Source organism: Eumetopias jubatus, unplaced genomic scaffold, assembly GCF_037043125.1.
Source record: "Eumetopias jubatus isolate StellerSeaLion01/CBP00866 unplaced genomic scaffold, mEumJub1_p1.0 scaffold_12, whole genome shotgun sequence".
NCBI lineage: Eukaryota > Metazoa > Chordata > Mammalia > Carnivora > Otariidae > Eumetopias > Eumetopias jubatus.
The window spans coordinates 948597-971557 of NW_028274818.1; the positions used below are offsets into that span (position 1 = coordinate 948597).

General features: G+C 60.2%; 1 protein-coding gene across 1 annotated transcript in view; it reads right to left on the reverse strand.

Moving 5' to 3' along the window:
• Positions 1 to 22961, reverse strand: part of KCNN3 (potassium calcium-activated channel subfamily N member 3) — a 127277-nt gene that overhangs the window by 85039 nt on the left and 19277 nt on the right. The window contains exon 2 of the mRNA XM_088029050.1: positions 6971 to 7066. Coding sequence (XP_087885176.1) covers positions 6971 to 7066 — 96 coding nt within the window. The remainder of the gene's footprint in view (positions 1 to 6970; positions 7067 to 22961) is intronic.

Consider the following 22961-nt stretch of genomic DNA (forward strand, 5'->3'; position numbering starts at 1 on the left):
CCACAGAGGACAGCACCGAGGTTGACAGGGGCACTCCCTCCTGCTCTCGTCCAAGCTCACACAGAGATCAGGCCCCGCAAAGGTTCAAGGGTGGAGGACACCCCCACTGTGTCGGACTCCTGAAGCTGAGGAAGCTTCTGGAGGACCTGGCAAGAGGCCTCTGCCTGGAAGTCACAAGAGCTGGGGCGGGCTGACTGTAGGCCGGTACTGGTCGCACTGGCCACACTGGCCTGGTAAGTCTGAACGTGCCCGGGGCCACGGTTTCATACCTGCTAACAGACACAGCACGTGCCCTGCCGAGGCACATGAGACAGGGTGATATTTCCAGGTGACAAAACAGAGAGTCAGTACCAGCATCTGAGACACCGCACGCGAGCCCCGCGGGCTCCGGGAGGGCAGCCGGGCAGGGAGGCCCTCTTTGAGACAGAAAGGGTTAAACCCAAATGTTTAAATATTTAGCAAATAAACCCAAAATGTCACACAGAGACTGCCAGGGCTAGCGTGGTAACCATGGCAATCGGTGGCCGGCGGCACAGGGGAGAGGCTGGGACCAGTGAGGGTATAGGGAAGGAGGCCCCACAGGGGTGGTCAGCTCGCAGACCCGGGCCCCGTGCCACGCAGCCGCAGAGGCCAGAACAGGACTGTGGCCTCAGGGTCAGTCGGCCACACAGAGGCTCTTTCCTCTCCTACTGAGTGAGGGGAGAATACGTCCGCCCGCCTGCCCCGACGCTTGCCCTCATTCCTTTCTTTGTTCTCACTGGACACCTGCTCTGTTAGGCGCTCCAGCTCCGGGACACAACAGAGTCACGTCGTCCCCTCCACAGGACTCACAGCAGGGAGCGGGTGCGGGCAAGAAATGGGGGTTACAATTCAACATCAGACACTTGATGCAGGGATCAGAGCCAGCGCCAAGCCAGCTCCCGGCCCCCGGTGGCTGGGGACACTCCTGGAGGTCTTGGGGTCTCAGGGGTCCCCAATCTGTTCAGCCCAAAGGGAGTGCCTGGGCCACTGGCCCATCTTGGAGCCAGTGAAGGCAAGTGAAACCCATCAGCCAGCCAGCCAGAGACACCCACCCCAGGAAATGTCTACCAGAGGCCTCCAAGGACAGAAACCCTGCCCCACTGGTGTTAGGCAGCCACCACTTCCCTTGGAGGACAGACACCCATTCCTTCTCTTCTTTCTCCACTGCCCTGAAATGCTCCAGGCCAGTTTCATACAAACATACAAGGTCCCTGCTCCCGATGAAGGCGGGACTCAGCCAAAGCCTCACCTCCCTGTGACACACCTGCCTTGCCCTCTGTGCACACAGTATCACACACACCTCACACCGTGGCTTAGCCCGGTCCCATGCATCGAGGTCTAGGACAAGCAGCCTCCAAAGGCAGGGAATGGCCTGGATTATTTCTGGATTCCCAGCCCCGGACCAGGTAGTCCTGGGGGGTGGGGTGAGCTCAGGGGGCATCTTCTTCCACGCGGAGAGGGAGGGTGAGGGTCCAGAGCCAGACCTGGCCTGCGCTGTCCTGTTCCCCAAAGGCAGACGCCACCAACTCATTCAGCAGTGGATCCTCGAAGCATGCGGGCCTCAGGAAAGCCTCCTGCACCCCGGATGGCCGTGTCCCTGCGGCGGCCTGTTACACACACCCAGGAGGGCGCTCCGCCCTGTGGGCCCACGACGCCGTGGGAGGTGAGCCCCTCCCTAACATGAGCTGTCTCTTGAATATAATTTATGTCCTATAATTTGAAGTCATTTCCCTGTCAGCCGAGAACTTACTGGCATTTAAAAAAAAACACCCACTTAGACACACTTACTAAATCACCAGTGTCCCGTTTCACAGGCCCCTGTGTTTCAACCCATGCGGTTGGAGGCCCGTATCTCGTTACTGTCACTGCGTTCCTATCAGGTCTGAGGCAGGCTTAGAAGCCTCTGGAAGCCAGCATCAGCTCTTGAGGAGAGCGACACCCCCAAACAAGAGTGGCTACCTCACCCCTTTGACTTTGACTTTTGACCAGTAACCACAGACTGAGATTAACGACCTCTGAAGCTCCGTGCGCACGCGGGGCTGGACGGGGTGAATTTTCTGCCCCTGCTCTGTGCCCTGCAGCTTCCCGCCCCGTGGCTTCACCAAGGCTCTGCTCCTACTTCCAGAACGGGTGTGCTGCTCCCCCACCCGGGCCCCAGACTCCGAGCCAGGGCACCGCCTCCCCGGGAGAGCGAGCCCCACCCCCCTGCAGGCTCCTCCCCAGCGAGCCCCGCCCCCTCCTGCAGGCTCCTCCCCAGCGAGCCACCCCCCTCCTGCAGGCTCCTCCCCCGGAGAGCAAGCCCCGCCCCGCACCCCCGCAGGCTCCTGGACCAGAACCTGGCCCATTACTTCCTCCCCCTCCCAACTGGCCCCTTCCTGGCAGCTGATGGCCACATGCAGTCTCTATAAAAATGGATCAGACACCCCTCCCTTAGCACTGTGTCCTCTCCAGCTGCCACTCTGGCTTCCTGCCTTCACAGCCCAACATGTTAGACAGAAGACTGGCCTGCACTCACTGTCTCACCTCCCACCACTGCCCTGTGACTGACATTCCCAGTGGATGAGGGGCACATGGACCCTGCCATGGCCCAAGGCAAATGACCGGTGTCCCCAGCTCCTTGACCTCCCTGCGCCATAACCAGTGCTCCTGCCTCCTGGGTCTCCACGGGCCTCCCTGACTGTTCCTTCTCCTCCAGGGGTCTGCCCTGTCTCTCCTCTCACACCCACCCCCCTGGGGGCCTCTGCAGCCCTGGCCTGGAGATGGCTAGGTCCCTCCCTGCCCCACCCTGCCAGACCTCAGATTCAGCACGCCCCAGACTGACCTGGTTATCACTCCCACCTCAACCTCCTGTGGCTTCAATCTGAATGGCACTCCCAGCCCCTAAGCTACCCAAGCAGCAGCGAGGCTCCCCCCTCTCTGCAGACAGCACCTCCATCCTAACAGGTGACCAAGTCTGGGCAATTCCACATGCTCAGCGTCCCTCATGCACGGCCCCTCCTGTCCTGGCTCACGTCTTGCCCTGGTGCAGGGCATCACCAAGCTTGAAACCCTTCCCTGGGACACCCAGCTTCCCACTGGCACTGCCTGTATCCATGGACCCATCCATCTCCTCTTGCAGGACCTTGTCCTGAGCCAGTGGGGATGCATGCTGTAGTTTCCCGTCTCAGGGCCTTGGTTTGCTTTGAGATGTCCTGTCTACCCTGTCTGCCAAGCAAACACGTCCTTGGTTCAGCTAAGGTGTTTGGCATAAATTCTCTAATGCACAACAACCCTTTGTGGTACATACTATTATCAGCCCCATTTTGCAGAAAGGAGATTGACTAAGAGGGATTAAGTAACTTGCTAAAGGCCACCAGAGACAGTAAAATGTGACAAAGAGCATGATTTGAACCCACACCCGGCTACCCTAGAGTCCAAGTTCCCCACCACCTGCTACCCTGCCTTCAGGGTGGTACCAGAGACGTTAGTCCGAGCCGCGGCTTCCCTCAAGGGTGGCAATTGGGGAGCAAAGGTGGGCTTCCAGGGCAGAGCACCAGGCTCGGCAGAGTGGACCCACCACGTGTGTGGCCAGTGCAAGAGCGGGGGACGAGAAGGCGTTCGCTGTGTCTGCGCGGCGGCCTCGGACACGCGGGGCTGCAGCCTGGGGACGGCAGGCCGGCGCTGCCCCCGGGGCTGGGTGGTGACAGCAGACCGCGGGCAGCGGACTCTCCTGGGAGGAGCGTTTCCCAAGTTCTGGTAAATAAATGAAACGCCCGGTTTTTGTGTTTGCATTTCTTTCCAGTTCACACTGGCCTGAGCATAACAGATGCCTGAGCCTTTGAAATCTCCATGCTCCAGAAAGCCAAGCAGAAAAACCTGAGGAGAAATGGGGCGGCCATCTTCAAACGACAGAGCTGCCTTGTGGGAGACATGGGCCCCTGCTCATCCCTGCTCGGGGCTGAGGGGACGCTCCGGGGAGGCCTGCTTCCTCACAGCGGAGGGCAGACTTTCCAAAAACCCATGCTGCTCATCAAAGGAGAGCCCCCCTTGACTGGCAGAGAGCCCCCCTCTACCGACGGAGAGCCCCCCTCGACCGGTGGAGAGTCCCCCTCAACCAGGGGAGAGCCCCCCTCGACCGGCAGAGACACCCCTCAAGAGGCAGTGGCTCCCTGTCACAGGCAGAGCCCACAGAGGTAGGGGGGTTCCTGCACAGGTGGGGGTACCTGGTCACCTCCGGGAGCCTGCCAAGCCTGAGGCTCCACGACAGAAGCCAGAGTTCAGTTAAGAGCCACCCAGTTTCAGAATTGTGCCTCGAAAACACAAGCCACCCAAACTGACACGAGGAATACGATTCCAGAAGGCACCCCAGCCTCCTGTGTGCCAGGGCCATGGGCCTGGATGCGAGTGTCTAGGGCGGCGGGGGGGGGGGGGGGGGCCGACACGGTCACGTGTCTGTGCCAAGTGCACAGCAGCTGGTGTGGGAAGTGGTGAGCACGTCCTTCACACAAGCCCCTGCCTCGGCCCCACGGAGGGGGCGAGCCACCCCCCACCCCGCTTCCCGCAGATGAGCAGCAGCTGGGCTCCCCACCCCCACAGGTGCTCCCGGCACAGCACCCCCAGCTGCCCACCCCCCTCCTGCTGCGCTCGGACCCAAACCAGAGCATTACAGAATGAGGAGGCTTAGGAGCCCCACTTGACAGATGGGGACACCGAGGCCCAAGACCACAGAGCGAAGGAAGAGTCCCAAGGGCTTGGACACCGGACATCCTGCATCCAGCGCCCTTTTACTCAAAAGAGGCCCTGCAAACCCCTGCTCTTTGTCAGACACTGTGGGTCCCTGGAAATGCAAAGATTCATGACATCACCGTCCCTAAGTTTGGGGAGAAAGATACAGAACAGGGAACTGCAATGTGGTCGGGCGAGGTGCGTCCGAGGGAGCCCCGTAGGAGCAAGCTCTCTTCGAGCTGACTGCCGGGACCCAAACCACCCCCGCGTCCTTCAGGCAGGAGAAGGTCCAGCTCTGTGCAGAAGTCGCTTTACTGGAAAGGTAAGGGACAGAGGGAGCCAGGGACTGTGACTCCCCACATGATGGGGGGCCACGGGGCCACGGGGCACAGCTCTGGAGGCTGAGAGCGCAGGCAAGCCCGGGCTGGGGGGGGGGGTGCAGAAGGGTGGGGGGGTCCAGCCTCCTGCAGGAGGGTGCCCAGCTGGAAGTGGGGGGCAGAGGTCACAGGAAGACCACCAGCTTCCACCCCGGACTCCACTGTTACCAACCCTCTCAGAGTCCAGCAAAGTGGGTACTAGGGTGTCCATACTTCACATGGGGAAACTGAGGCCCAGAGAAGCTGTCATTGACCCCAGGTCCTGCAGGCCAAAGTGTCTGAGCCAGGACTCAGTGCAAACTGTGACGGCCAGGCGAAAATAAGCGGCCGAAACAGTGTCCTCTACTGCCCATAACTAGGGCAAAGTGGAGACTGGGTGTGAGCCGCGTTAGGACAAGGGGCGCCGAGCGAGCTGGTGGCGCTGCACCGGGCTGGGATGGGCCAGGTCTGAGAGCTGAGGCTGGGACCTGCTCCGCGCCCCGCCTCCCTCAAGCCCGGGGCACAGCCGAGCTCCAGGACTCGGCCTTTTCTCTTGGGCCTGGGTGATATCTTCCACACAGGTCAGGGGGATACGTAGCAAATGGGCTCCCTCCGGATGAGACACGGGGGTTCAGAGGGGTCGAAGGAATCCCTGGGCCCCATGGCTGGTTCAGGGCAGGATAGGCCTGGCCCCTCCTGCCTGCACTGGCTCCTGCCGGGGGCTGACAACCACGGCCTGGGTCAAAGGCCACCAGCTCCACGCAGTTCCAACTCCGAGAAGGAACCTTCTTGGTGGTGTCTGGATGCGGCGCTCAGAGCAAACGTCTGTCTGAGCACCTGTGAGCCCCCGAGGGTCGCGGCTTCTGGATCAGTGTCCTCTGGCCATCCACAGCTGGGAACCCTGCCATGGTGGCCGGGAGCCATCCAGGCCGGCCCAGGGCCCCGACACCTACCCGCATCTGCCTGTGCAGCCACCCGCCCAGAAAGCCCCACAACAACGGGGACAAGATTTGCATAGTGCTTCTGGCTCACAGAGCACTGCTTGTCCTCTGTGAAAGCTGCTCCAGACAGATGGAGAAAGGTCAGGGCTGGCCAAAGACACACCGTGGGAAGAGTCGAGACTCAAGCCGGTTTCTCTGACTGTGAGCTCTGGTCCTTGTCGGTCTGTCGCCTGTGGCCCAGATGTGGCTGTGCCCTCCTCCAGCCCAGGGACCCGGATTACATCCTGACTCACATGCATGTGAGGAAAGGCATCTGAGGTTCTAGAACTACCCAGTCTGCAGTGGAGAGGGTCAGCCTGTGGGGCCGGGCGATGGGGCTCCAGTGTCCTGAGAAGATGCTGCAGGTCTGCTCACTCCTGCACCCCTTCCCCGCCCCAGCCCAGAGGGGCTGCCTGTCCTCGGCCTGGAAGTGCACCCAGAGGCCCAGCCGACACTTCTCCGGGGGCTGAGTCATTTCTGAGCACCAAGAAACAGCAACCCCTCACCCACATCAGACTTGTATCCCACCAAGAGAGTGACTCCTTCCCAGCCTTCAGGGTCCAGTGGGGGTAACGGCCACACCACTGAGAAATATGGACTGCTGGTGGTATTTGGTGCAATGCGTGCATGTGTGCGCAAGGGGACACGAGACGGGGCTGCCTCAATGCGGGGGCGGTCTGGGGTTCAAGCTCTGAAAGCCTCCAGCAAGAGACAGAGAAGGTACGGGGCTCTCACGGCGCAGCCATGAGGATGCGGACCAGGACTGCCCCCCAGATCATGAGGCCATGTTCGCTTCAGGGGCCCCCAAATGAAGATCTGTCACACCGTTCTGAAGGCCCAGGGCAACCCCACTTCCCTCTCTCATGGGGTTCCAAGCCGGAAGGGAAGAGCCCCGGCGCCAGCACCTACCTGGACCTCCCGCGTGTGGTAGGCGATGATCAAACCCAAAAGGATGATGGTAGACAGACTGATAAGGCATTTCAGGGCCAACGAAAACATGGAATCCTGCCGGAGAAATGGAAAGAGAATTAGGAATGGGGTCGGTCGAGGGGCTGTGCAAAGGGGAAGGGGGCTCAGGGGCACGGCCAACAGGTCCTGCCTTGGGCTGGGCCTGGGGCTGCGGGGGCTGAGCAACCCCCCCCCCCCCAGCCTCTGTTTTCTAGAGTTAAAGCCCACTTGCCTTCCTGGGATGGAGGCTGCCTGGGCAGGAGGCATCACGTTTGCTCTCCGCGGCCCAGTTTGCACATGGGTCGTTTAGAATTTTGCCTCCATGCTCACAAGTCGTATGAACATAATTCCTTTTTGGGCTGCTTTTCTACGTTAGGGCTTCAATCTCCAGCCTGGGCCTCTCTCTGAACAAACCCGAACCAGAGGATTCCTGAGCTCCTTCCATCTCTGACCATGCAGGGTTTTCTCCGGCATGACGTAGAACGTCCCGGCCGGTGTTCTCACCACCCAGGTTAGGTCAAGAGCAGGGAGGGAGGCAGGGTGGCAGAGAGTTGCTGGGGAGCAAAGAGGGCCCCCCCTGCAGGGGGTGGGGCAGGCAGGGGTGCGCCCCCAGTGTTCACTGCATCTTCCAGCCAAGAACCGCCAGGCAGCACAGCTCTGGACACAGCCCCTTCCCGGCTGTGTGGCCTTAGGCTGCCCGCTCCTCCTCTCTCCGCCTCGACTGTCTCATGTGTCCAGTGGGGGGAACATTGGTTCCCGCCTCTGAGGGCTGCCGGGAAAAATAAAGGCATCTGTGGGTGTAAAGTCCTAGACCTATGCCTGGCCTGGGGAGGCTTAGCTACCTCTGTCATTCACTGCACATCCTCTGCAGAGTCAGCGTGTCCGGGCCGGGACATGGTGCCCTGCTGGGCATCTGGAAGCCAGGAAGTAGGGGCGACTCTGGCCCCAAGGGAAGTCGAGAGCACAGCCCGAGCAGAGTAGCCGATGCGCCGGGCAGCACTTCCGAGCTCTCAGTCCCCAGAGACCCATGGCACGCCAGCAACAGCCCTGTGCTCACAGCCGCCCCTGACTTCCAGAAAGCACCTTACAGTGTGCGAAGTGCTGTCACATATTCGCTCTCATTCATCCTCATGCAGCCCGCGGCCTCTTTCCCAACCTTGTGGATGTTACAGGAGGAGGCTCCGGGGGTGACTGGCTTGTGCCGGCGTTGAAAGCCAGCGTCTATGGCTCGAACCCAGAGCCCTGCCCTCAGGCGCTCAGGCCCTCTCTGCCATGAGAAGCCCACTCAAGCAGATCCAAAGGACAGCTCAAGTCAGTAATGGGAGGTGTCTCCAGCGAGGAGACAATGAATGCCAAGGGAAGCCTACGGCAGGGCTGGGGGGGGCTCAACGGAAGGAGGGAGACAGCAGCGCCCGAACACTGCGACGCAGAGTGAGTGCGGCTCGGGTCTGCAGGGTTAGCGGGTGGTGTCCAGTAGGGCAAGCTCTGGAGTCAGGGGAGGGCTCGGACCTGCAGAGGCCCAACCCCAGGCTCCCCACCCTCCACCGCTGCAGGCTGAGACCCCAAGAACCTCTCCCTGGGGTCTGTCGGTCACGTATTTGATACAATTACTGGGTGGGGCCCCCTTTGTGCACAGGCTAGTGCTGGGGACCCACGGAGAACAAACGAAATAGTGCATTCCTTCATTCCTTCATGACAACTGCCGGAACCCCGCCAGATGCTCAAGCGTGCGGAGCGGTGGGGGGCGTTCAGAGCACCCTGCCTGCCAGAAGCTTCCGCCGGTCTGGCTTATGCACAGCCCCCAGTCTGTGTGCCACACAGGCTCGTCCGTGGCAGGGAGGGCTCCATCCACACTGCCCAGACCACGGTCTACACCTCAGCCAGGTTTCACGGAGCCTCCACAGTCTACAGCGCAATGCAGAGCGGCCTGTGGTCCTCGCTCCCCACACACGTGCGGACAGAGCCCGGGGCAGCCCTCGGGAAGCCTCCTGTCTTTGAGAGCACAACTGGGAGACACCAGACACACCACCCAAGCCTAGAGGTCTGACCTACAGAGGGCTGAACACACAGCCTGAACTCGGCTGTTTCAGGACAAGACCCACCTCCCGACAGGAACCACCAGGGACGGCTCCCCCGGCCCCTGAGCCGGGAACGGCCCTAACTTCTCCCTCCAAGGACTCTGGAGGCATCTGGGGAGCATCACGCCTCCCCTGGGAAGGCCGTGGGATCAGCTGCACATTTCAATGTCTAATTTATTTCTTTTGGCAGAAATGAACTAAAGCCAGAATCCAAGTCTATTTCCATCATTTTTAGAGGAAGAGGTGGAGGGAAAGGGGCCAGATGCTGCCTCCCCTCCTTTGAGCCTCTTCCTTTTGTTCTAAAACTCAAAGCCTTTACATAAGAGGCGCCTTCCACCTGCTTCTCAGTTCTGGTCAGCTCCAGCCCCACAGGGAGACGAGCTTTGTCCCAGAGCCACGGGACCCTTGCCTCTTTGCAGACTTCCTGGCATTCTCTACTACGTGTCAATGAAAAATAAACCATCAACAATTTCTAATAGCTGGAAAACATGTCAAAGTCTGGCTGGACTAGAAATGTTTCCTATTTGTTAAAATGTTGAATTGCCATCTTTGCTTTGCTGCCTCAACTCCAATGAAGCTTGAAATTGATACGGTTCTTTGGGTGATGGTAGCCAGCGACTTAGCTGCCACACAGCACGTGGGGGCACCTGCCACCTGCCCTGCCCCACAGGCTCCCATCTGAGGGGCCAAGGGGCTGCTACGCTGGGAGGGGGTCCTGTCAACCGGCCAGCCCTCTCCTCTGCAACTCAGAACTGTTCAACAACGGAGCAGTGAATGCTTAGGAACGACATCCCCACAGATGAGTCATTTTTAAAAGCCATTTATTCCTAAATGCCCAACACTATCAGAGTGGTTAAATAAATTTGAGAATAGCCAGGGATGGACCACTAGGTAGCCACTTAAAACCACTTCTGGTGAGAATATGTGAAGAGGAAAAGCTCATGATATCCAGTGAAAAACCTAGACACCAAAGCTGCATAGATGGTCTTTCCATTTATTTTTAAATGTTTTACTTTTTTTTAATGTGAAAATGACTGAGAATATAGCATCACACTATATGAAGCGTCAGAGTTCCCGACCCACCGTGAGCGGCAGTGCAACCAGCCAGGGAGAGCCTGCCGACCCCAGGAATGCTATTCGGCGCCGTGCTACCTCGGAGCACCGAGTACAACAGGTGCATGACAAGTGCTTCTGGAAATTACTTAGTAACAGGACTTTCCCTTTTACCTAACATTTACTGAGTACCAACTGTGTACCAGGTGCCAGACTAGGCTTCTCACATCCTCCCCCTACAGACAGGACCACGATGTCTCCGTTGTACTGATACAGAAACTGAGAATCAGAGAGACAGAGTGACTTTTCCAAGGTCACACGACTAACCCAGATTTTAGCTATCTACCGGACTTTCCTATATACCGTTCTTCCCCGCCGACTGAGACAGTTCAGCCGTCCTCGTGGTGGCTGGCCACGGCCATCCACCGGGGCTGCAAAGGAGATTCCTAGCAGGGTGGGGATGCCTTCCTGCTGCCTTCCTGCAAGGGGCTGGCACCACCGGCGAGCCCTTCACACCCCTGTGACCTCTCGCCGATGGCGTCCGGGTGGCCTACATACAGCCCTACAGAGAGGCCTGCCAATGCCAGGTGGGCCTCACCGAGCCACGTTTACAGAGGACGAAACGAAGAGTCTGTGAAGCTACCCCACGTGACAAGGCAGGATTCAAGAAGCCAGGATGCACTCCACATCTGTTTGCCCCCAGATCCCGTGCCCTGCCCATGCACAGGCACCCCTGCCCGCCCCCCTGGTCGCACCCTGCAGCGAGGACTCTCAGAACCGCTCCGCCTCTCCTGGCCCAGCCTGTCCTCCCCCAAGGCTGTGTGGAGTGGGGGGTGTGTCCCCAGCCTCTGCACCGGCCTCCTGGCTTCCAAAGACAGGCCGGAAGTGTAATGAGTACGGTAGATCTTCCCAGACACGCTGAAGTCCTAAATGTGTTTGACTGTTTGGGACATTTGAAGATAACAGAAAAACAGAGTCCCGCAGGGACGAATATGAGCCTAACCAAGGTAGGAGTGTGCAGGTGCCTCCCCAGCCAAACTGAAGCCCCCCAAGTGTGCGTGCGCCTGTTCTTACATCTGTGGTCCGTTCGTGGTTTCTGTCACTGGCCCAGACCCCTGAGGGGGAAGAGACCATGTCATCTAAAGTCTGCATTTGCTGGATTAAGATCTGCATGCTGTGCATTCGATCTGGGAAATCATAGTTTTAGAAATGTTTTCTGTCTGGTAAGGTCAACTTTTCCTTCAATTTCATGGAAAGGCTCCAAACTTAACTGATATTCAGCAGCAGCTTAATCCTCTGGCTCTGGAATGGTTGTCCTAATTACTCACTTGCTCATGAACGCTGCGCATGCCAGAACCAGGCCTGGGCTGTGCGGAAAGGCTGGCGTGCCGGGTGCCACTCTCCGCGCTGCACCATGCCCCTGCCTGCTCCCTCGGCTCCGCCACCCTTCCTCAGGACCTCCCTTCCTGCCCCCTCTCCCTGTCCCTCACTGGGGGCCCTGCCTCAGCTCAGGCCCACCCCCCCGGTATCCTGAGCTGGTCCTCAGTCAGGGCTGCCGAATGCACCTCCCATATCGATGTTTTGAGTTTGTGGCAGTTTACAAAGATGCTCCCCAGGCATTTCAGAAAAGCACCCTCGGCTGTCCGCAGTGGGCCAAACATTCATTCACTCACCCGTTCACCCTGTAAATATTTCCTGAGCCCTTAGCCGTGGCCAGGCCCTGTGCTGGGTACTTGTGAAATGCCAGCGATTCCCCACTCCCCCACCCCCGCCCACTGAGACTGAATCCCACCAGGTAGAAGAAGGGGCAGGTGGGCAGGGCCTGGAGAAGCCGGGCTGGGGTAGTCAGAAATGGACAAGAAGCCCAGGTGGAGAGAAGAGGCCGACAGGTGGCCCTTTCAGCGACCAGGGCATGACGAGGGCCAGAGGAGGTGCCCTGACCCTATGTCCTGAATGTGAGGAGTGCAGACAGCACCTTCTCCCCAGAGAAGCTGCTGAGCCGGCCGGCTCCCCCACCGAGTCTGGGGTGCCTGAGGCATATTCTCGGGGAACACAGAGCTGAGGCTAAGCCGGCCACCCTCCCCTCTGGCCCAGAAGCCGACAGGGACACCGTGAGCCAGCTGAGGGGGTCCAGAAGCGGGGCCCGGACCTGTGCCTGTGAGGAGACAGCTTCTCGCCCTGGCCTCAGTCCTTGGGTGATGCCGCATCTGAGCTGGGAGCTCTGTTCCTGGCCTGGAGGCGACGCAGGGTGGCCTCCGCACCGAGCGCCCACAGCCCGCCTGGGCCCCATGCCCTTCGTGAGCAGACCCGCCCGTGCCACCATCCACACCTCTGCTGGGGTGGCCGGCTCCCACTGCCACAGGGGCCCGATTTGCCCACTGATGTGTGCTGGCCCGAGCGCCAGGGTGGACACCCCAGAAGGGCAGGGGTTGCCCCTCCACAGCCCCGTGTGTAGGGTGTTGTCAGGCACATAGTAGGTCAATAAATACTAGCTGAACGTTGGCTATTTGAATGAAGGTGGCGCATTTTTGAGACGTGAAGCAGGTGGACACTTCCGTCCTGACTTTGCAGACTCGGGAGCTAGAGGTGCAGAGTGTGCCCGACACGGCCAGGCACGGCAGCCACTGCTCCGACCCTCTGAGCAGCCCCCCGGGCCCGGGGACGCTCACTCATGTGCCCACCGCCCCTGAGCAAGGAGGAGGTGGGGGCCCCCGGGGATCCGGAGTCTCGGGCCCGCAGACCATCAGCCTGCCCCCTGACAAGTCTCCCATCATGTCACCGCTGAGCCCCCGGCACCTTCTGGCACGACAGACAGACCAGGAGCAGCCTCAGGTCGTGGCTGGGGGTCTGCCTCCTCCCGCAAGCGCAGCTGGGGCTGGGCCTGGTGTGGGGAGGGCAGGGAGGAACGTGCTGAGTGAGGGAACCAGTGGTCCCAAAATAAAACCCATCAAGTCAGGTTGGCTCGGGGCATTTCTCTGTGGCTTCCACTTGGTCATTCCCAGAAGGAATGGAGCCTGATGTCTGGGGGCACCAGGCAGTTAATAACAAGGACATTCAGGTCTGAGCAGAGCGACCATGTGATGCTTAGTGAAGCCCGCACCACGGCCAGGACACCAATTAGGAGGAAATGACACCCCCCCCCCCCAGGCCCTGGCTCTCCTCTGCTTGACGCCCCAAGGCCACAAACGTAATTCCAATTAGGGAGACGGTTTCCTCTGCAAGATCTGAGCAGAGCGGAGCCGGCCTTCTCTACCACACGCTCGCTTGTGATACACTTTCCTGCCCCGCTTACAACACGGGCAAAGATTCTGTGCAATTCAATCAAATGTTCCATCACCCGTCTGCCATGTGCAGGTACAGCTGTGCTCGAGGAGGTCCTTCCAAAGGCACGTTGGTGTTGGCCTCTCCTCGGGCCGCCAAACACTGGCCCACTGACGGCTCTTCCAGACACATAAAGGAAGGACTTTACAAACGCTTGCTGGGGAGCAGGTGCGGAAGGGTCAGTCCAGGGCCTCCGACTTGAGCTCTACACCAAGGCAGAGTGAGACCCGGGGCTTTACCTCCAGCCCCGTCGGGCAGTGCGGGGGCCGAGGGAAGCCCGCCAGGCACCACCAGCCCGGCCATCCTAGAACTGAGGACCTTGGCCCTCCTCCAGAGCAATCAACTCAGGATCTCTGCAGGGGAGGCCTGGGTACTGACATTTCAATAGTTCAGTGATTCTAATGTGCAAGCTAGCGATGAGACCTGCTACTCCAGGGACACAAGAAAATTCCAGAAAGCTGAGGCCAGCACCCCAGCCTTCAGGAGACACTGCCAAACAGGCAATCACATACACATAAGTGTGTGGAGCCCCAGAATCTAAGAGTGAAAAGGAAACTCAAAAGCCATCTAGTTAAATAACACATGACTCTCTGTGAGAGTCCTGGCATGTGGTCATTCACTCTGCTTGATTACCTCCAGGGACCGGAAACTCACTTCCTATCAAGGCCGCCCATCACTACTTTGGAAGGCTCTGACTTTCTCAAAGCCCTGGATTCTGCCTTCTTGGGTGCTCTGTACCCAGTAAAGCTAAACAAACAAATGCGTCTGTGAGCCTCACTCTGATTGTGGCGCCAGAGTCCTCGAGTGGGGAGACCCTCCCCAAGGTACACGCCCAGAGGCAACCTTGGAGATCAGTTAGCCGCACATGCTTCGCTCTGTGTGAGGACATGGAGGCCCAGGGAGGCTGGCTCAGGCCCTGTCCAGTACCAGCCCGGGTCGAAACAAAGCTTAGAACCTGGATGCTGGGGCATCCCGCCCACGCTGTCTTCCCTGTTTATGAAAACAACCCTGAATTTATGCATTCTCCATAAGCCAGATCCCTGTCCTGGACGTCACCTCCCAATTTCTCCCCTGGCCACTCTGTCTCCTTCTCCAATAAACACTCTGCTCCTGATGACCTTGGCTCCGCCCACCTGTGGAAGGTGCATGCTCTTGGCCTGTGGGCACTGGCCTCATTCCCGTGCTGCCAGAGCCTCGGCAGCCTTCTCCCGCCCCGAAGGGGCACACCTGCCACCATGCATCTGTTCGGCAGGTGCTGACCCACACCTGCGTCTCCAGAGAGGCGCCTATGAGGGTCCGTCTTGGCAGCCCCAGGGTCCCAAGTCACGGAACCACACAACCTTTCTTCGCGCCCGGGCATGGCTGAGCCTGGGGAAGACCGTGTGGTTTCCCATCACCATGAACAGACAGCACTGCTCCCCTCACCAGGACTGTGCCCCCACATTTCTTCCAGCTGGCAGAAGCCCCCACCTTCTTCAGTGTTCTAGAATGTTTGAAACAACCGTGCTTTCTGGATGGCTGGCTTTGAAGTAGTTTTATGTGCTCTTATTAAAACCTATCTGGTCCCCAAACCAATAAAACAGCAGGAAATCACTTTGCTCTGCAGGAGGCTGTGTGTGCACCATACTGGGTTCCTGGTTAAAACCAGGAATCAGCCTGGGCCGGGCCCGGCCCCTCCCACCTGCCCCAGGAGCTGCGGGTCAGCCCATTGTCATGAACTGGTAAGTTGGTCCTCGGACGCGTGTGACTTGAAATAAAAGCATTGCTTCGAATCTCCGGAGAGGGAGAGAAGCACGTGCTGGTCTCGAAGATGCCAAGTGGGGCCTGCAGACCACCCCCACCCCTCACCCCCTCTCCCCCCCATCCTCTCCCCTCCTCTGCCCACAGCCCCGCCTCTGGTGCTGGGGCAGAAGCAACACTAGGGCCTCGGTACTTCCGGCCTCCTCGGAGGACTCCACAGTGGGATTCTCTGCCCACTCCCAGCCTGGTGCCCGGGGCAAGCCGGTTTCCATCCGCCCACGGGCAAAGTCATCCCTGAGCCTGGCAATGTTTGGGCCAACTGAAAATCTTAAGACGCCCAGGAATCACACATGGTGAGAAAACAACGGTGGGGCCAGCTCCACGGGTGGGTCTGGAGGCCGACCGGAGCTTCCCGGGTGATGACCAGCCCTGGGCATGCTCCCCGTGCGCACCGTGCAGGGCTGCAGGGCTGCAGGACGCCCGGGACGGTGCCACCTCCCTCCCTTCCACAGCCGCATCCTGCCCCGGGTGCACAGACTCAGCGGGAAGGGGCCTTCTAAGTCACCCAGCCCCACTACCCCCGCTCTCCTGGGAAAGAAATGAGTTCCAGAGAGGGGCTCTGGCCCTGTCCTGCTCCAGGCCACAGGCCAGGAGCGGAAAGCACTAATATTGCACTAATCTTGCCCTGCTTCCCCCGTCCCCATCCCAGCCGCCCGTTGGCGGGGCCCGGCTGACCCCCCTGCCGTCGCTCCAAGGTGCTCCACCGGGTCCCGGGGTGTGAGCATTTCTTCCCCGGCTCATTCGGGAAAAATTGGGGGAAACAGCCCCAACCTACTGTAGGTCTCCATCTTGTTTTTGCTTAAGAATATAAGAGCTGAAACATAAACAAAGGGAAATGGTCTGGGAAAAGAGCCAGTTGGCACGGAGCAATGGGCACTCCGGCACTGGCCGGCAGTGGAAGGACGGCCACGCAGAACCCAGCTCGGGGCCTCCTAGCCACTGGCACAGGCCCCGACTGTCTGCGAGCACGGATGATGCTGAGGGAAGTGATGCAGACCCAGCTCAGGCTGTGACTCGGCCTCATGGCGCTTTCCTGGTGACCCCACCCCCACGGCACCAAACTGTGGCCCACCTTTGGCTTGGAGGTGCCAAGTCCGTTCCAGCAGCGGGCACCCCACAAGCTACGTCCCTGCCCGTGTGTGAGCAAGCTCTTCGGCGGGCCCAGAAAAGGCTGACCAGGCTGCCTGTCTGCGTGGAGCTTCAAGGCTCACGCAGCCTGAGGGTCCCTGGGACGTGGCCCCACCTCACACAGTGCGGGCAGGACACTGTCCGCACCCAGGGGAGCCGCGAACCTCGGTTCCTCTGGGCGTTTACTTTATCTGCCTCCTTCCTGCAAGAACCTGACTGGCCCCGACCTCACGGCAGGAGCTCACCCACCAGAGTGGGCTCACACCAGAGCTGCTCCCAGGCAGGACCCCGTGGTTCCCTACAGGACGCTATTCTGGGGACTGCCTGCAGGGGCAAACTCCACAAGGATTTCCTGAGACCTGTGACCTGTCAGACTCCGAGTCCACCCATTTTCACCCATTTTCACATAGGATCTCACTCAATCCTCACAAGGAACTGCTGTCCCCACTTGACAAATAAGGAAACTGAGACACAGAGCCCAAGGTGACTGGAGGAGCCTTCTGATTCCGGACTCGGGCGCAGAGGCCCGTGCTCCCCATGCATGTGGCCCCTTGGCTGCCGCTCGCCTGAAGCCACAGCTGCTGGCTCTCCCCCCGAGTCACCGAGCCCCTGACCCCAGCCAGCCGGCCACCTCCGCACAGGGCCGGCCCTACGGAAGCCAGGCCGAAGCCCACAGCTGGACCAGTCTGCTCCAGCCCCGTCTCTAACATCCACCAACACAGAGGAAGAGTCCTTTCTTCCTTCTCAGTTCTTGTGAGGAAGACCAGGCGGTGAACCCCAAGGGTCTGTGCACGGGGTGGCCAGGCCCCCAGCGGCCCGCGGGGTCCGGTTTACACCTGCTGCCTGGCATAATTATTAACATGAACGTGCTCCCCATCTGGACAGAGACTCAAACCATCGCCCCACATGTGGAGCATCTGCTGCCGTCGGGTCTGGGAGGCCTGAGGGCCCGGCTGCCCCTGCCTCCCGGCTCCCACACCCACCACGAGCAGTGGGACGGCGGGATTCTGGGCTGCCATTAACAAGCCCTCGGCCACCATCCCTGCCCCCAGGCTCGCGGACAGGCACCATTTTCTAGCTCAGGCCTCATTAGTGGACACAGTGCTGCAGCGCCTGCATTCATGGCGGCCCTCCATGGCTCCTTGCTCACGGCGGCCCTCCGTGGCTCCTTGCTCACGGTGGCCCTCGGGGGCTCCTTTCTGGTTATTCCATCTATCCTGGACAATCACGCGCCTAGCCTCCCTTCCCTCACCGCACAGCGGAGGCCGTGGTGATGGGGAGAGCCGAACATCAGAATACATTTGCTACTAGATCATTGTGTCCTGGATACCAGCGAGGGGTTTTCCTGTTTACAAAGCATTTTTGGGCCTGGTTTTCTATTTGACTTCTGGGAGTTAGGGAGAGATGAGGGGTCCTCGCTGGCTGTCACTGTGAGCCGGGGAGCATGCTGCCTCCCCTCCGCCCTGCCCCACAGCTACGTCCCTGTTTCCCAAGAACAAGGTTGGCGATTGTCAGCTCACGGTTCTAGGTCAGAACCACACTCTGTGCTGGGCCCCCCGAGATCCCGCAGCCCCTGGGCTCCCATGGGTGGTCACCCCAGACTCCGGGCTGTTCTGTGCAGGGTCCGGATCCTATCTCTCCGTCCCCATGACCTGGTATTCAATCAGTACTTGATGAATGAATGAATGACAGGAGGGAGGAGCAAGGCGAACAACCCCATTACACATCCAGTGGTCCAGGCCGTGCACGTGGGACTGGCAGGGGCGTGGGGGGTGCTGCCAGAGCCACCGTCACTTTCCTCATCCCACGGACTAAACAGATACTTACTTGCTTAGGACACATTGTTTAAGCCTTTAAACATAACAGCTGTGAGCACAGAGTAAGAAAACAGGAATCCCAGGCAGCCCCCACCCGGGCTTCTTGCCCTGAGAAGCTCTGGGACCTGGTGCCAAGACCACGGAAGAAATGATGCTCCTGGAGGAGAGCCTGTCCTTCCACCCACAGCCTTCTCAACGCCGCCGGCAAGGTGCTGGGAGCTGACCCGGGGCCCCTGAGCCCCCAGAGCGGACGGCAACACACGAGGCCTCACCCCAGCACAGGGGAGCAGGAACACACCGTCCAAACTCACTGACGTGGCCCCACCGTGTCCCCAGCTTCCAGGCAGCCACCCCAAATCAGCTGCTGGTGTCGCCTGGGGCCAGGGGCCGGGAGGCCCAGCAGAACGAATGGTCTCATTGAAGAAACCCAGCTGGGCCCTGGGCTGTGGGGAGCCAGGTGGGCGTTCCTGCAGGATGGAAACGGCCAGGCATGTGAGCCACGGGGTCAGGAGGGCACATTCTTCCTGGGAACTCGCCCTGCTCCCTCCAGCCGCCACCAGCTGTGCGTGCGGGGGACAGCCAGAGGAGACATGGGTCAGGTGGCCAGAGGTGGACGGATGACATCAGCGCCGGAGTCTGCCCGTCTCACACGCCAGGACTGGGCCGAAGTCACCCAGCTGCTGGGTCCGCACCTGGACGCTAGCTCCAGAGACCCCCACCCCTGCACTCCTGAACACAAACTGTGCCTCCCGTCCGCCTAAATCCCTCGCATCTCCAGGGCCTGCAGGGTCAAGTTGGATCCCCTGAGCAAGGCACCTGCATGATTGGAGCCCCGCTCACCTCCCCAGTCTCACTCACACCAGAGACCCTCCCCTCCTGGCCCGACACGTTCCCCAGGCGGCCTCCAAGACCCCACTGTGGGCCTGCGACTCCCAGCAGCCCCCTCCCCAAGCAGCCCCTCCTCTCTGCTTCCTCCGCTGGGAGCAGGAGCAGAATGGCAGGTCCCAGGGAGAGCATCTGTCCACCCGGCTGTGAGCCCTGGGAGTGCAGGAACCAGCTGTCTGTCATCTTGTGGTGTCTGTGCGTCTGGCTGCAAGAGGAGCAGCTCCCACGACGGGAGGAGCCGGGAGTCCCCGGAAGGCCCCTTGGGGCTCACAGAGACATGGTTTGATGGACCATTTCCCTTCGAAATTCTGTTTTCCCCACTGGAAGTATGAACAGGAGAGTACACCTGCTGGGCATCCCCCGACCATCACCAACTGGTAGGGCGGAAGGTGCCCAAGGGGCAGGAGGGCCCAGGACCTGACCTGCAGGTGGAGGAGATGCACACAAAGTGGGCGGGCCACACGCAGGCGACCAAGGGCTGGCCCAGACCCCAAGAACCCCCACACGAGGGCCAATGGGCTCAGACAGGCTCAGCTGTCACCTGCCAGGGCTGAGGGGTCTGCACCATGTGCCGGGGGCAGACCCACAGCAGAGCTTCTGCATCTTTCCAAAGCAGTCCTGGCTGCCCAAGAGCATTTCCGGGGACCTGGCCACCAGGGGACTAGTTTTGGCTGACGGAGCACAGAAGCAAACAGACAGGACCCAGCACAGGGAGCCACATCCAGAATGGACACCTGCTTCTGCCTGGAGGCCAGGGAGGGCACTCAGGGAGTCCGGGGTTTCTAGACTCAGCCTGAGAATCAGGCAGGAACAGCGCTAGAAACTGGACTTCCCTGTTTGGTTTATCTATTTGTCTCTTGTAATTTATCTAGTATTTCCCAAAAGGTCACTGGGTGGTGATTTCAATACTGTAAAATTTGTAGAGATGCTCTAAAAGAAATGTACAAATTCCACAGGTTTACACTGGCTTAAAGGTAATATATTTTATTAAAAGCATCTATTCTGAGTACACTTGGGGTAGCATTTGGTGACCGATTGGTTAGAGATCCAAAGGGCCTGTGCTATTAAAAGATTCACTGTGTTTGGGGGGTGGTGAAAAGCAACAGAAATCAAAGGCATTTGCCAGGGTAGAATTTGTGGTCGGAGGAGAAAGCAGAAAAGTGGTCTGTGGCTCACAAAATGCTAAGCAGCCCCCCCTCCCGGGAGCGGGGAGCTGGGTACAGGACCAAGGACCCCTTTCTCGCTTCCCCTCGTGGCCCCCACTGTTAAATTCAGTCTCCCTCACTCAAAGGAGAAAGAGCAAGGAGCAGTCGCCTGAGGGAGAAAGACCCCCAGGCTGGCGGCAGGGCCCCCCTCCTTCAGCTCAGCCCAGCAGACGCACAACCTCTGCCGGGAGAGCTTGGGTCTGGGGTCCCTCACGCCTCCGCCCACGCCCCTCCCCCACTGGCACCCTGCCCGGAGCCCCGAGATCGGGTCACCACATCCAGGCCGGGCATACTGCAGGCCAGCACCCTGGGCTTCTGCCTCCCGGAGGCCTGATGGGGTCCACTGCTCCCGTCCCTCAAGCCACCAGGAGGAGACTCGCGGGGGCATCCCGGCTAAGTGGCCCCAGGGTTAAGGAGGGACTTTTCGAGGGAAGATGGGCCACGGACAGCCACGTCAGGGTGAGGCCCCATCCTCTCCCTCCAGACCGCACACTAAGTGGAGCGGGGGCGGGGGGGGATAACAAGGTAACCCCCTCCACCTACTGGGTCCTCCCCAGGTCTGCATTACCTCCTCTGACCCCACAGACCCGGGACTGCCGCTCCAGACTTTGCTGAGCGTTAGTGGCCCCTGGGGAGTTTCCCAGGTTGCACCTGGGCCAATACCATCAGGAGGGCGGGGCTGGAAGCTAGGCATGCGCAGTTTAGAGAGCCCCAGGGATTCCAGAATGGAGCCAAGTTTGAGAACCACCAAGGTACGTGCTATTGTTACCCCCAATTAATAAGGAAATCGATCTCAGAGCAGCTAAGAACTTGCCTAAAGCCACACGGCATATGGGCCATGGGGTCAGCATTCGGTGCACACCTCTGCGAGTCCGGCATGGGGCCTCCCAAACTCCAAACTTCTGCAGAAAGTCTTTCTGATCTACCAGACACCGTTCTCCCACTCGGCCCCACCCCCCACCCCCCAAGCACCCCCAGGACAAGGACCCTGCGGGCAGCAGTGGGTCTGCCTTTTTCTCCTCCAGGAGCCCCATTTCAGTTCTCTCCAGAACAGAGCCCTGGCCTGAGAGGACCCCAAGAGCATATGGTGAGGTGTGAGGGAAGCACGCAAGGGTGGGCGTGTGTGACTGAGTCCGCGTGGCAGGTGGTGCAGAGAAGGCCGGCCAGGGAAGGGGCACGTGGAGGAGGGCCCTGGGGGGGCTGAGACCCAAACCCACGGTTGGTCTGCTTCCTCACAGGCTGTGTGCCCTGGGGCCAATCGCTCCCCCTCTCTGAACCTCAGACCCCCATTCTAGGGTCTGAGCAGGTGTGGACCACACACAGTTGGGGCACCCACAGACCCCCAGCCTCAGGGGGGCCTGGCCAGGCTGGGGAGGAGCGGAGGAGGGGGACGAGCGGACGAGCCCCTGGGCTCACACCCCACGCCTGCCCGCCCCAACCGCGAGCCCCGGAGCAGTCCTGGGGTCCACCCCACCCAGGAGCACCCCTGGAGTGGGGCAGGATGGAGCCGACGTCTGGAGGCCCCCGCTCCCTGCCCCAGCCCGCTGATCTGCAGCCTGCGCTGCCTTCTTCCAGGCGCCACGTGGCATCTGGGTCCCACGGGGGCCGTTCAGGGCCACCCCTCTGTGAGCCTTCCTGGCCCTCCCAAAATTAATTCCCCGTGGGACTCTGTTCTGGGCACACGTCCCTCCTTGCACACATCACACTGCACCATGCCCACCGTCTGCTTTCACCACCGTTGCCCAAGACCTTCAAGGGAAGGGTCTGGGTCGGTGTCAGCAGAGGCAACAAAGCATCCGGGTCAGGAGGTGAGGCTTCACCCCGCCCGGTCAGCCGGTCACCGGGTCACCGGGTCACTCGCCAGCAGGGCCCCCCACTGCCCGGGGGGGTGGGGGTGGACCAGTAAACGACAGCCATGAGTTCCGTTCCGTCTCCACGGCCCGCTCGCCCAGCATGAGCTCTGCCCTCTGGGCGCAGCACCCTCCCCGTGAGGGACTGAGCTGGACACCAGTCCGTGTGCCGCCTGGATGGGCTGCTCGGCCCTGACCGGAGCCGGATGCCCACTCCCAGGCTGGGCTCGTTCCTGCAGCCTCCACGCGGCGCCCCCCGCCGCCCAGAACAAGAAGCTGCCCCCACCTTCCAGGCGTCAGACCCACGTGCCCCCCTCCCCACCTCAGCCCTCAGCAAGTCTGAAGCCCAGAGATGGGCCAGGGCCCGGGGAGGCAGGGAGGGACATGCAGAACGCAGCCCAGAGGGCAGCCAGGGACGCAGCGAGGAGCTCTCGCCCGCACTTCCCCCGGCGCCGGAGGAAAGGCGACAGTCCGGGAGAGCTGTCTGGGCAGGAGGGGCGGCTGGGGGGCCAGCACTAGGCCGTGGGCAGGGGGACGGACAGCAGGCCAGCAGGGGAGGGTGCAGGGGCCCGGCCCAGAGGCGCCCCCTCCCCAAACCCCTCCAGGGCCCCCAGGATGAAAATTGAGGGACTGCACAGATGTGCCTAATTCATGTGTTATTAAACTAACATGCTCTTGTCAGGCTTCTAGACTTTATAAGGCAATTTTGCTAACTTTAATGGAGAGTAAGACTCCAGAGGAGAGATCTCCTGTCCTTTCCTCATTCAACACAAAGACAGTCCCAGAATGTTAAGTCGGGGGGGGCGGTGACAGGA